The sequence below is a fragment of the Sylvia atricapilla genome, chromosome 12, assembly GCF_009819655.1.
Source record: "Sylvia atricapilla isolate bSylAtr1 chromosome 12, bSylAtr1.pri, whole genome shotgun sequence".
Classification (NCBI taxonomy): Eukaryota; Metazoa; Chordata; class Aves; order Passeriformes; family Sylviidae; genus Sylvia; species Sylvia atricapilla.
In genome coordinates, this window is record NC_089151.1 from 2,463,338 (window position 1) to 2,476,737 (window position 13,400).

A 13,400-nucleotide genomic window follows, 5' to 3' on the forward strand; every position below is an offset into this window, starting at 1 on the left:
CCTCCTTCGTTGCAGTAGGTTGTAGATGAGTAGCTTTGGTGTTAACTACTTAGTCCATCATTTGTGGGTGACAAATCTAAATTAGGACTCGAGAGGAAGCCAAACCCATCTCGAACTGCTAATTTGAAACACTTTGGTCCTGTCTGGTTGAAAGAAGATCCTAATCCTCATGGCTCCCCCCCAACCCCGGGAATTTGACGGCATTAAATGGGTGAGGCCTCCTCTGTAAAAGTGTCTGACAGAGAGATATTTGCATCCTGTAATTTGAGAGACACCTTGAAAGTCTGAAGCCTTGTTTACACCTGGAGGTGTTCCTTACAGCAGGATGAATCCATAGGATCTGTAGCGGTGACTTGGGAAGTCCTCTGGGAGCAGGAGGGTTTGGAGCTGTGCAGAGCCGGCCCCAGGAGCTGGGGCTGTGTGAGGGGGGAGCTCAGCCCTTCCCAGGCCGTGCCCAGAGGGAAGGGAGGGACATTTGGGGCCATCCCTGGGTCCCCATCTCTCCCAGGGCAGCCTCAGCATCGGGAGAGCCTCGGGAATGTGGGTGGGCAGCACCAAACCCGGCCCAGGGAGGGATCCAAAATGGGAATTTGCAGAACAGACGGTTCAAACAAACAAGCAAAGATCCTTTTTGTTGCTATGCAATAAGAACCCCCCGATTTGTGTGTCCCCAGCTCCTGCTCCCTGTTGGCTCTGCCCCCGTTTGAGGATGTTCCCTGTGTTCCCATGAACAACCTTCAGACCTACAACACTAAAGGGATGAAAACTGACAATGCAATTTACTTTGCCTTAATGAGCTCGAGACAATGGTAGGAACAGTCTGTCCCACTGCATCATGCCCAAGGAAAACGTGCAGTTCCATGTTTACTATTTGCAGCTTTGAGGGTCTCTCCAGTGGCCTGGAACATGTGCTGAAAGCCAAACTTAGTGTTATTATTATTATTATTGTTGTTGTTATTGGGGTTTTTTTTTTTCACTTTTTTTAAACAGTATTTTAAAATTGTATTTAAAGAAACTGTATTTCAACACACATGTGAGTGTTCAAAACCTTCTTGAAACAGCAAAAAACAGCAGCAGCAGCAAAAAAAAAGAGTCATTTCTGTACCAGTTGTGTTTTGTTTTACTGCCCAAGGCTGGACACAGTTGTGTCTGATCTTCATCACAGAAAAAAATCATATCAAAAGGACTGTAAAACTGAACTTCTGTCCAGCAAATTGTTTCATTCCTTTCTCCAGAGCTTTCTTTAGGATCCTTTCCTGTGTGTAGAGTTAAGGCTGATGTTTCCAGCAAACTGTTTCATTCCTTTCTTTGGGATTGTTTCCTTTGTGTCAAGTCAAGGCTGATGTTTCTTCACGTGGCTCATGGCTGCATTTGGGTGACCTTTTGGAACGGTTGGGTCTGGGTTTGGAGTAAGATCCAATCCAGAAGGACCTGGAGGCAACACGAGTGTCCGGGAGGAAAATCTGGTGAGCCAGCAGCAACCTCAGAGCCTTCCCCAAATCCCAGAGTGAGCTGAGCCTTCAGACCTGCCAGTGAACACCCTCCACTCTGTACCCAGAACAACCAAAGTTGGTAAGTCCCAACAAGAGCACCTTAATTCCATAAAATTATCCTTAATCTCTTCTTAAAAGGCACAAATCCATCTTTTTACCCCTAAAAAGCAAGGCAGCTTGGGTTGGAATAGTAGAGTTCCAGCTGCCTTGCCTGAAAGAACCAGTTCTTAAACCCTATTTTTGTACACGGAAAGATGGAGATTTCAAAAGAATGTTATTTAGCCCTATCTTTGTCCTGCAAGTATAAAAAGAATTAGTTCTCTAGATGGATTTCACTGTGGAATGGGAATGATTTTTCAGTGTAAAAGGGAAGGGAATCCCCAGCCATCTCCCTGCAGGGGCACGGAGAATCAGTGAGGAGCCTTTCCCAGGGGAGGGAGCAGCAGATGGTGCAGTTCCAGCTGCATTTTCCATTTGATGATGGAAAGACTCGAAATAGGATGGAAATTCCAGCAAACTCCTCCTCACCCTGCAAATTAAGCATTAATAAATATTCTGTGCTCGACCCTAATGGGGAGAGCAGAGAGGGAGGAGAGGGAACCAAAACACTGATCAGAGGGGTCTACTCGACTTTTATTGGAAACTACATTTGAACTGTTATTATTAAGTTTATAAAAACTGGTTTTTACTCAAACCAGCTCTGTCACACTCAGCTTTTTGTGAAACCTTTTCATACCACGGTCATTAAATCTTGGCGAATTAAGCACCAGACTTCCCAAAGTAAAGAGTCCAGCGCCAGGCCTCGGCCATCCCCCAAATCCCATTTCCTCAGCGGGCAGAGAATACTGGGATGAGCCAGGCTCCTCCCAAAACCCTGCAGGGGAGCAGAGCTGTGCCAGGGGGACTCCAGGAATGCTGGATTTGGGCTAGTCTGAACACCTGTAAATGGGATGAATGTGAGCAAATCTTGGACAAAAATCCCCGTCACGGAGCGTTTGTGAGAGTAGGAATCACTTTGGCTGGTTGAGGCCCCACAGCTCTTGTAATAAACCCTTGGAATGACCCATTTGTTCCCTGAGATTTTCCTGATGTACACAAGAACTGTGTTGGTACTGAAGCAGAAAGCAAATCCTGTGTGTTTTCAAGTGCAGATTAACAGCTTCTCTTGGACATAACTTTCCATTAGGAATGAAGGAAAAATTCCTGCTCCATTTGAGCCATTTCTTTTACTTCGATCACTTCTAGTATTACAAATTCTGCATGTAACTTTATAAATATTTTAAATAGTTTTGTAAATATTTAATATTCAGCTAATTTGATTTTGAATTGTAAATGTCAAGTATTCTGGTATTGGGATTTTTATGTTTTATTATACTTTGTTAAAAGTTAAATTGTACATTTTTAGAATGTTTTTATCTGAGTAAATTTAATGTATGGAAAATAAAGAGTTAAACAGAATCCCTTGGCATTGGGCTTTCATTTTAAAGGGATTCAGTTGTGTGGGGGCTTCTCCAGCTTGGCAGTAGCAGGGAATTATTTTTAATTCCTTCCTAATTATTTCGCTGTGAAAATGCCTAAGAATAACCACAGGAGCCGGAGTTAAGTTGGGATGTAATCCATCCATATCAGCACTGTATTAATTTTAAAAAAGCAACATTTGTACAGGAATATCAGTCGATCACGTCGTAATTACAAGTACAAGTTGTCAGTTATGAGTTAAACGAGTTCTTACACGAACAGAACTAAACAGAGAACAAGCTGCATCGAAAAGTTCACGTCGGAGTAAAAACACAAAAGGACAATAAAAAACGGGCAAGGGCGGGGGAAGGAGATGCATGCAAAGAGTGGAGGAGGTACGAGGTGGAGGAGGCACGACGCAGTGCCAGGCGCTGGAGTATTGCTTCTGTCCCCGCCAGAGCCGAGCTGCCGGTGACAGCGGTGACACCGCGGGGATCCCGCCACGCCTCGCTGGACAGCGCTAGAGAACACACAGGTTTGTCCCGCGGGAGAGCTGCCCTCTGCACAGCCTGCTCCCCGCCCGGGACACCGAGCCTCCAGCCGTGCCACAAATGGTTTGTTCGTCGACTCTCCCGGCCCTGAGCTGCTTCTCCCGACTCCTCCGGGCTAAGGGCGTGATCCTATGGATCAACTGGATCCTCCGGATCACTGGAAGCCAGCTCAGATGAACACACAGGGATTGGGAATTCGTAACAGACTGGAGTTTTTATTTCAGTGTTACCTGTTCGGGTGTGTATTTTTTTACAGTTAGACACTTCTAAAAACTACGATAAAGCTGTGGTGTTTGGTATGAGTATTCCAGAAACCGGCACCGCCCCTGAGCGTGCGGTGCCCAAAAAACCGGAGACACAAAGAGTTTGTCCTTCCCCAGCTCACCCCAAAGCACTTGCCTTAACTCCCTGCAGCGCTGACACGAGTCTGATTGGAGCTGCAGAAGAAAAAAAAGCTCCCCTTTGGAACGTTAAAATGCATTTGCTCTCATGAGAAACCTTCCCATTTAAAACCAAAAAAAAATTTAAGGAATCGTAGGGAGACTTTCCTGCAAACTCACAGGAAACACTTTAGTTCCTCCCTGGTGCCTTGTTAAAAGTAAATCGAGTGTCCCTTTCTCTGCAAGTGTCACGTCCAGACCTGTAAATGTGCCTGTGTGGAGTATTATTAGGGCAGGTTTCAAAGCTGGAGGTGCTCGTCTGTACTGTTTAATAGTCACAAACAAGGCAAGGTGAGATGAGACACCTGCTAAAAGCAAGACTATGCTAAGGACTGAGAGCGTAGGTGACATCCGGTTCTTTCCCTGGGGGGTGTGTGGGGGAGAGTGGGGGTGATGGCCAAGGGTCAACCCAAATCCTAGGCTAGGGCTTCTGGCGTGTCCTAGGCAGAAGCTGGCGCTCCAAAGGTCTCCTGGGAGGCGTAGACCATGTAGAGGAAACCGTCCTCGTCCTTCTCGCTCTCGTACACCTCGGAGATGGGCGTGGACACGCTCACCATGCTGTGCCCGTTCACCAGCAGGAAGAAGGCCTGGTTGGAGTTCAGCTGCAGGCGTCGCCTGGGGAGGGGTGAGGGGACACGGGGACAGAGGGACAACGGACAGTCCTCAGCCACAGCGGCAAGGTCAGAGCAGAGAAGCAGGGAATGGTTTGCGGTGGGAGGATTTCAATAAAATCCAACCTCTGTCACGGGCACCTTTCCCTGGATGTCCCCACCCAGCCCTCAAAACCGCACTGAATTCCTCCACTAAATCCAGGCAGGTGCAGCCACTGGCAGAGCCCTCAGTGAGGGGAAAAGCTGCACTCCAGAAGGGCATTAAATGAGGGAAGAAGCACCCCTGGCATAACCAGGACCTTTGTCTTGCAGCTCACTGGAATGAAAACCCAGAGATCCTTGGGAAGACTGGGAAAGACAGGCAGAGCCTCCTTGCAAAACCTGGGCAGGTTTTAAACTCACTTTGTCACCTGCTGTGTGCAGGCCTGGGTTTAACCTCGGGGCCTCTCCCTCCCTTCTCCTCCTCCCAGGAGAATCATGGTGGGAAGGGCAGGGAGCCACAGGCTGCCCAAACTGCCTGGCACAGCAAACAGCTGATGGCTGGATTTCCCTTCATCATTCCAGCTCAGGGGAAATGGGTGTTTCTGCTCAGCTGTCTCCTGCAGAGAGCAGCTCTTCCCACTTGATAAACCAAGGGAGCAACAGCCACTCAGGAGTGTGGAGCTGCCACCAAAGCAAGGAAAGAATAGATCAGAAGAGCTTCCTGCTGCTTCCACTCGCTGCTGAGGGGCAGCAGCAGCTGGAAACAAGGATTTATTTAGCTCCCAAGCACAGCCCTGGACAGGGACCCTTCCAAAGCCAGAGACAGCAGGCTGAGGGAGGGCAGCAGCTCTCCAAGGTTTGGGAAGGATGGGCTTTGCTCTGCATCACTGGAGCTGGCTGAGGCCCAAGTCTGGCTGGTACCAAGTTATTTATTAACAGTAAAGCCAGAGAAAAAAGGTGGGAAAATCCTTCAGCCTGCAGTTAACCTTTTTGCCCAGGGCCTTTCACGTTCCTGAGAAACTCTAGAAGAGTTTCTGCAAGAGTTAAGCAACCAAGCTCCTGTCTCCAAAGCCTTTCCTCCTGTAGGAGCTGGGATTTGCCTGTGACAGTTTTTGTTTGGACACCCTGGACGAGTCCCACTGCCCGTGGCCTCCATGAAGCAGCTCCTGCTGCAGCTTGACCATCACAAAACAAGCTCTGGTTTGCTGCTGACTTCCCAGTTACCACTGGAGAAGCCTTCCTAATCAAACCCTGCTGCTGAGCCAGCAGAGATGCACTTCTAGCAGAACAACTGAGCAGTTTTTGACCACACAACTTCCACTGGAGGCTGTTTCCCTCTGCCTTTCCTGTAAGCTGAGCAAGCAGCCAGGGCAGAAACACTCTGGCCTGAGCTGGTGTTTCCCAGTGCTGTCACTGAGGGAAACTTCAGTTCCCAAAAGATGCCAAGAGCATCCCCACGGAGCTCTGGCTCCAAGCCCAAAGTCCCCTTCCCAGTGGGTGGGAAGAGGAGCCACTCCCAGGGGGGACTCCGTGGCAGGAGAGAGGAGGCATCCCAAAATAGCCAAGCAGGAAGAGCTGGAGCCCTGGGCAGAAGGACCCATGTCACACAGGAATTCACAGCCCCAGACTCCCTCCTACAGCTCTGGGAATGTTCTCTTGGAAGCAGAGTACCAGCCCAGCTCTCTTCAGAGTGGGGTTTTTCCAGCAGAGCAAAAGGAAAAGCACTTTCTCCTGGATTTGTGCTAGTGCTCATTAGGTGAATTTTCCATTTAGACCTCCCAAGTGCACTGGAGGGGGAATTAACAGAGCACAGTCCCAGGTTGATCAGTTCACACTGGAATCCCAGCAATACTACCTGATAATTTTGATGAGCTCGCTCATGTTGACATGGTCTGGCACCAGAAACTTGGTCTTATCCAAAACTGGAAGCTGCTTCTCTCCCTTGTACCTTTCAATGATCACCTGAGAAGAAACACAAAAAGCAGAAGATGTGAAAGGCAGGAACAGTGTCTGGTGCCCTCATCTCCCCCCTCCCAGCTCCATTTCCTTTCATCTGCCAATGCAACATTTCCAATCTGAAAAGCAACAATTCATGGTTGGGCTTAATTATCTGAAAGGTCTTTTCCAACCCAAACAATTCTGTGTTTGCAGCAGAATCAATTATCTTCACGTGCCTCTCTGTTCTCTTTGCAAGAGCCACTGCACAGAGGGGTAACACACAAGGGTTTTACAGCACACATCCACAGCTGCAGTGCAATTTTAAATGGGTTCCTTTGCTGCAACCATTTTAACCCAGCAACAACTGAATTACCCAGCAACAAGGAAATCCAAGGGAAGATCAAGCCCCCTTCCCTCTAACACACTGCAGTGGCTGACCAGGGGGTTCTGCTGCTACAGAAGTCTTCAAGCAGTTTCCACTGGGATTTCTCCAGTGTCAGGCCATCTCTTTAACAACCACCACTCCAGATGACTCTGCTGTTCCACTCTAGGGTTCCTCTAATCCATGAGGGAAAAGCAACTTTGGAAGGGGTATAAACCCTCCAATTTCCAAATGAAGGAGAACAATTCCCTCAAGCACGCTCAGGAACCGGTAACTCTGCTGTGTAATAACCCCTTAATTCACAGAGAAACTGCAGATTTCCCAATTTAAGGAACACCCTGCCCAGCAACTGAGGGTAGTTCCTGCTTTTAAGAAGTGATCTCAGCACTCGTGTGCTCCTGTTTCCACGGCCATGTGGCATTTGTTGATTTCCAGTCACCAGGAGCTACGTAACACCAAACCCTTGGATCCTTTCCATGCTCACTGTGTTGGATCTTAAAACGCTGCACAGGTGAAGAGAAGCTGATTGAGTTCTACCAGAGAAAGAGCTTTACATCACTTGAAATAAATGCTGGCTCATTCTGGGTAACAAAGCCCCACTATTTTTAAGCAGTCAGGCCATAAGCAGTAGGTATTTCTAACAGCAAGAATGGAGGATGTTGACAGCACTAGATTTGTTATCTAGTGTGACATTGCCACCTTATCTCATCCAGAACTGCTAATGACAATAACGAGGCAGCGACTGGCCCAGCAAGACTCCAGGGATCTCAGCTGGGAGTTTGCATCACCACATCTCCAGCAAGTTCCTTAGGTACTTCTGAATCTTTGGTTGGAACCTGTCCATGGCTGACTCAAAGTGAGAGGTTTTGCCATAAATCCCTGGCTTTCAGTCTGTGGTCACAGAGCTTGGGGACTATGGCTGAGTGGTCTCTGAAAGGTGAGTGAAAAAGCAATATTTGTCAGGAAATGGATTAGCAAGGAAAAGCGCCTTTTTGGGAAAATGAAACATTCCAAAAAAGTCAGAAAATCCCTGCTGTGAAGTATTCCTTGTTCCTCTGCCCAGCTGCACAGGGAAGCAGCAGTGGCAGCTCCAAGGCTGAAGGAGTTTAAAACCCAAAGAAAGCTGAAAAACCTTTCGGTTTCTGTTTCTACAGCAGCTTCTGTCCGTGAACTTGCTCAGGAAATGGGGACAGTTGGTTCAGAGCAGAATTTCCACACACTGGGGTCACCAAATCTCATCACAGAGCCCAAGGCTGAGGGTCCCATTCAGTTCCCTCTGCTGAAGAACTCACCAGTGACAGAACACAATCCATGCCTTTTGCTGGTAGGATATTCTCTGCATTTTTGAGGATGCCATAAGTAAAATCAAATACAAACTCAGGCAGCATTTGGAGCTGAGCAGCTGAAGAGTGACAGGGTAAGGGGGGGATATCCAAAGTGAGCTGGACAGCCCAGCAGCATTCCTGGAGACCTAAGCACAGGCTTTCCCAGGAGAAAAGCATTTCTGCCCTTCTCAGCACAGGCTGATGAGCAAATCTGGCCCTACACTCCTGTCTGCTCTTCTTGGAGAGCCTCTGAAGACTCTTAATTCGGAGAAGAAAACCACAGGGAGAAGAGCTGAGTGCTCAGGAGGATCTCAGAGCTGAGCTGGGGCGTGGTTTTCTCCTGAGTTACAACACACAACTGCAGAACTCCGGAAACACCACATCCTCCAGCCCCTGAGAGCACCTTGTTCCACACCACACCAACTGTGAGGCTGCTGCTGAAATCCAGGCTCAGCCACCCTGAACAGCCACATTTTCATTGGGACAGCTCTTCCACAGGTTTCTAAACACGAGACTGGACACTGAAGGAAAAAAAAATAAAAGAATTTGACTTACTGGTATTTTAGTGGGATGCTGATCCCGAATCAGTCGTACATCTTCCACTCTTTGTTCTGGATGGGATTAAAAAAAAAAAATCTGTTTAAACATTCACCATTAATGCCTTATTTCCTTATTTCTCCACCGCTGAAGAGAGGGACCACGTGTCAGGAAAAGCCAGAAGAGGAAATTCAGGCAAAGCAATTTCCAAATGGGCCAGCACTGTTCAGGAGCACAGCCTCTCCTGTGACAGCTGATCCCCTGCTCCTTAACCCAAGGTGACAAGCGCTGTGTGCACCTGCCTGGCACTCCTAGAAAGTGTTAAAGGACATCCTGTCCTCCCCACACCCCTTCACTTTCTGCCCACTGAAGCACACATTTAACCTCACACAGTTAAAAAGCCTCAAATTACACCCCCCCCCCCAGTTAACAAAAACTAACCACCCGGTGCTATTTCTGTCAGCTCCCAGAAGAGGAAATGGTCAACAATTATTTGAGCCCCGGGACTGGCCCAAGCCTGGCAGCATCAGCTTTCCTTGAGCTCTCACGTTACCGAATTCCAGGTTTTATTTTGACTCGGCCGCGCCCATTGTTGCAGGAGCCGCTGGAGGCACTGCAGGACCCGCACTTTTTGCCACTCTCCGTGCCCAGTTTTCAGGATAAAGTTCACCTCTCCTCAGAGAGCAATATTAATAGAACAGATATCATGAGCCGGGCTAAAGTACACGAGGCAGAGTAAACAGCCCGGTTGTTTTCAGGGGCTGTCTCATCCGTGTTGTCCCCTGCCTACTTTCAGATTCACTGAGCTCAATTTTAACCCCTCTGCTGTTCAGCAGGACGGCGCTTTCCAGGCTGTTTTCGGCTGCCAAACAGCTCCGAGAGAGATGATTTAATGTTGAATCAAGCCTTGAACACACACTTGCCTAGGGACAGGAGCACTTAGGCCAGCTCCTCTCCGGAATGCTAATGGCAGGACACTGAGCAATAACATCCCTCGGTTTAGTCCGTGTTTATTCCCTGGAATACATCCTCCCCACGAGGCCGGCAAGGAATGCAGCTGCCGTGAATCACCGTGTGAAGCTGCAGGTGAATCAAGCGCAAACTCAGGCAAGGAGCACGCCAAGCCTTCACCCGAGAGCCACCCCAACATCCCCATCCCCACGGCCCGTTCAAGGGCACAGAGTCGCACCTCGTTAAAATACTTTTTAAAATTAACCAGAAACACAAAAGATACGCGGAGAGAGCGAGACCAAACATCCACCTGGCAAGCGCTAACTTTGGAGCAGGAACAGGTTTTGTTGGCAGCAGTGGTTATCCAGCACAACTCCCCGGAGGAGAAGGAACATAAAGCGGGCAAATCGTGGAGATTATTGTGTGTGGCATGTTCAAAATCAGGCCCCAGTCAGGCACAGATAAACACTGTTCTCTGACGACAGTAGTTGCAGTGGCAACTGCTTGGCTGCCATCCTAGCTGAACTTAATACCTGCAGCAGAGGCTGCTGACAGGCGATGGGGTCAACAACAGTTTTGGAAGGCTCCGAGAAAAAGGGTGGGAATAAACACAGACTTTTGTCAGATCAACATCCTCCCCGCTTCACTGCAGCCACCAGCTTACATCTACCACAACAGCGAAGGCAAGGGTGGGCACATCACAAAGCTCCCTTAAGCAGCTTGACTTTAACCCAAAGGCAGGAAGAAAGGAAAATCTGGATCAATTACTTCCACCAATTCCATCTCCCGTCCGGGATTTTATAGTTCATGCAGAAATAGGTTACGCTGCCAGTTCGTGTTACCCTCGCAGCTCTGACACACACGGGCAGAGAGATCCCGAGCCCTTTGACTGCTCCTTCCTGAGCACACACACACACAAGCACGGCTCTAGCCAGCCTCTTCCTTCTCCAAAGGGACTAATCTCATTTTCCCAGCCATCATTATTACACAGCTCTTTTCCATGCTAGTTTGCAACAGCCGAACAAGGGGCAGGAGCCACGAAGGCGCAGTTCAGCGCTGGCTGCCCGGGTGGAGGATTCCTCTCCCCGCTCCAGGCACCGGCGGCCAGAGGAGCTTTCATTCCGCTGCCACCGGCGCACAGGCCGCCGGACACCGAGCAGACAGCGGAGCGAAGGGCAGGCCCAGCTCCTGGCACACACGCCGAGGATGTTTCCAGGCTCCTGGGAGCTTTTGCAGTCCATAATGGATGATGCCATGGAGAGATCTCCTCACCTCAAAGCCCCTCTGCCAGAGCTCGCCCGGGGCACAGCACAGCTGCCACCGCACAGACCCCCCTGTCCCGAATGGCCGCGGTAAACAACCCGGAGCACGGGCCGGGCTTTCACTCCCGAGCAGCCCCGGACACCGGCACAGCCCCGGGCCCGCTCCTCCCGCCAGCAGGAGCCGCCCGGGGATCTCCTCACTCCCACCGCCATCGGCCCCCTCCCCTCACCGGCAATGCCCCCACCGCACCCCGCGGCCGGGCCGGGAGCTCCGGCGGGCCTCACCCCGCCGCGTCCCTCCCCGGGGAGCTCACCGAAGGTGCGGCGCTGCTTGAAGCTCTTCTCCGAGGGCATGGCGGCGGCGGCTCGGCCCGGGCCCGGCGGCGGCTGTGCGGCAGCGGCGGCGGACACCTCCGAGTGCCGGCGCCCGCCCCCCGCGCCGCCGCGGCCGCCCGCCGTCAGCTGACCCGGCGTCACCGCGGGCCCGCCCCGCCGCCATCTTGAGTGTGGCCCCGGGCAGCGCGGCCGTGGCCGCCTCAGGGACACACAGGGACACACGGCCCCGGTGCTGTGCGGGGGGCGCCGTGATCCGGCCGTGTTCCCGCTCGGCCGTACACGGGCGTGGCCGCCTCGGTGGTGGGCAGTGTTCTCCTCAGTGACAGCCATGGGCAGTTTGGTGACAGGCTGTGTTCTCCTCAGTGACAGCCATGGGCGAGTTTGGTGACAGGCCGTGTTCTCCTCAGTGACACACAGCCATGGCTGCATCGGTGACAGGCCGTGTTCTCCTCAGTGACACAGCATTGGGCAGCTTGGTGCAGGGCCGTGTTCTCCTCAGTGACAGCCATGGGCAAGTTTGGTGACAGGCTGTGTTCTCCTCAGTGACACAGCCATGGTTGCCTCAGTGCCAGGCCGTGTTCTCCTCAGTGACACACAGCCATGGTTGCCTCAGTGCCTGGCCGTGTTCTCCTCAGTGACAGCCATGACTGCCTCGGTGCCACGCCATGTTCTCCTCAGTGACACAGTCATGGCTGCCTCAGTGCCAGGCTGTGTTCTCAGTGACACACAGCCATAGCTGCCACCTCAGTGCCCCGCCATGTTGTCCTCAGTGACACACAGCCAAGGCCACCTCGGTGCCAGGCCGTGTTCTCCTCAGTGACACAGCCATGACTACCTCGGTGCCAGGCCGTGTGCTCCTCAGTGACACACAGCCATGGCTGCCTTGGTGCCCTGCCATGTTCACCTTCAGTAAAAAAAGAACAATCTCCCCAGCAAAGTGGCGGATTCCCCAATTTTTGGCACTTTTAAGATTCAGCTGTCTTGCCTAGATGGTGCTTTTGCCAGGAAAGGTTGGGCCAGATGATCCTTGAGGTCCCCTCCAGCCTGGAATTCCATTATTCCATTATTCCATGATTCCATGAACACACAGCTGTGGCCTTCTTGGAGTGGCCCACAATATCCCCTTCAACATGGGCACTTAAGCACTTTTCTTCATGCAAACGTGCAAGTTCAATGGTCTGTTGCCAGTTTGCCTTCACATTGACATGGATATGTGATAGAGTTCACATTTAAAGAACAACATTTTAGGAGCAGGTGCTCCAGTTCTCTTGGAAGCCACCCCCCTGGTCTCATACAGTTTGTGAGGAATTGATTAAATCACAACTTCAGTCACAGTTACCACGTTGTGAGTAAAACTGCCCAACTGTTTCATGCTTAGCAGCTTTCTGACACAAGCTGTTGGCTGGAGCCTTTCAGCTGCATCTCTCTTTCTCTCTCTTTCTCTCACATACGTTCCCGGCACCGTGTTCTGAAATTTAAGAATGATTTTGCAGCAATAGGTTGACACAATCTCACTACACAATCCAAGGGTCAAGGAGCTGTGACCGGAATTGCCCTTAGGAGTACAGGGAGGAGGGCAGTTTTCTAACCACCTTAGAGATTTATCAGTGTTTTTTGCATTTTTGGGGTGGAGCAATGCATTGAAGGTGGCGTGAATCTGAACTCACACAAAGGAATGAGGGTTCATGACCTAATTTTGTGATTCAGGGTCATGCAGTTCCCGTGGCCTGTCATTATGAGGCCATTAAAGACGTGACTAACAAGGAAATGCAGCCCTAAGGTGTGTGATTGCTCTGTACATCACATCACTGTCCAAGGATAGCAGGTGAGACACGGATGACCAGCAGAGCACTGATACATCTGCAACTTAAACCAGCAATCCCAAATTTCTATGTCAACAGAACTCTTCTTTATTTAAATGCCTGCCTTTTAAAAAAAAAACTATTTTCCAGGCTGAGGAAATTCCACCACGCTCTCAGAATTGTGTCTGAGGGCTGAAGGCGGGAGGATGAGCCCCGATGGAAGCAGGTAATGTTATTTTTGGGGTGTCCAGGTGCGTCCTGGTGTCAGGGCTGACAGTTCGGGGCTCTGTGCGCCGTGTGGTTTGCATCCACACGCCGACTGTTAGCAGGGC

The 13,400-nt window shown here is 50.5% G+C and overlaps 1 protein-coding gene across 1 annotated transcript; it reads right to left on the reverse strand.

The window, feature by feature from the left end:
• Window positions 1-3,092: 3,092 nt before the first annotated feature.
• MAP1LC3B (microtubule associated protein 1 light chain 3 beta) lies at window positions 3,093-11,400 on the reverse strand. The gene is made up of 4 exons (XM_066327507.1): window positions 11,245-11,400; window positions 8,736-8,791; window positions 6,391-6,497; window positions 3,093-4,557 (listed from the first exon to the last, which is right to left on the reverse strand). The coding sequence occupies exons 1-4, from the start codon at window positions 11,282-11,284 to the stop codon at window positions 4,383-4,385; spliced, it is 378 nt and encodes a 125-aa protein (XP_066183604.1). The 5' UTR covers window positions 11,285-11,400; the 3' UTR covers window positions 3,093-4,382.
• Between the last annotated feature and the right edge of the window lie 2,000 nt (window positions 11,401-13,400).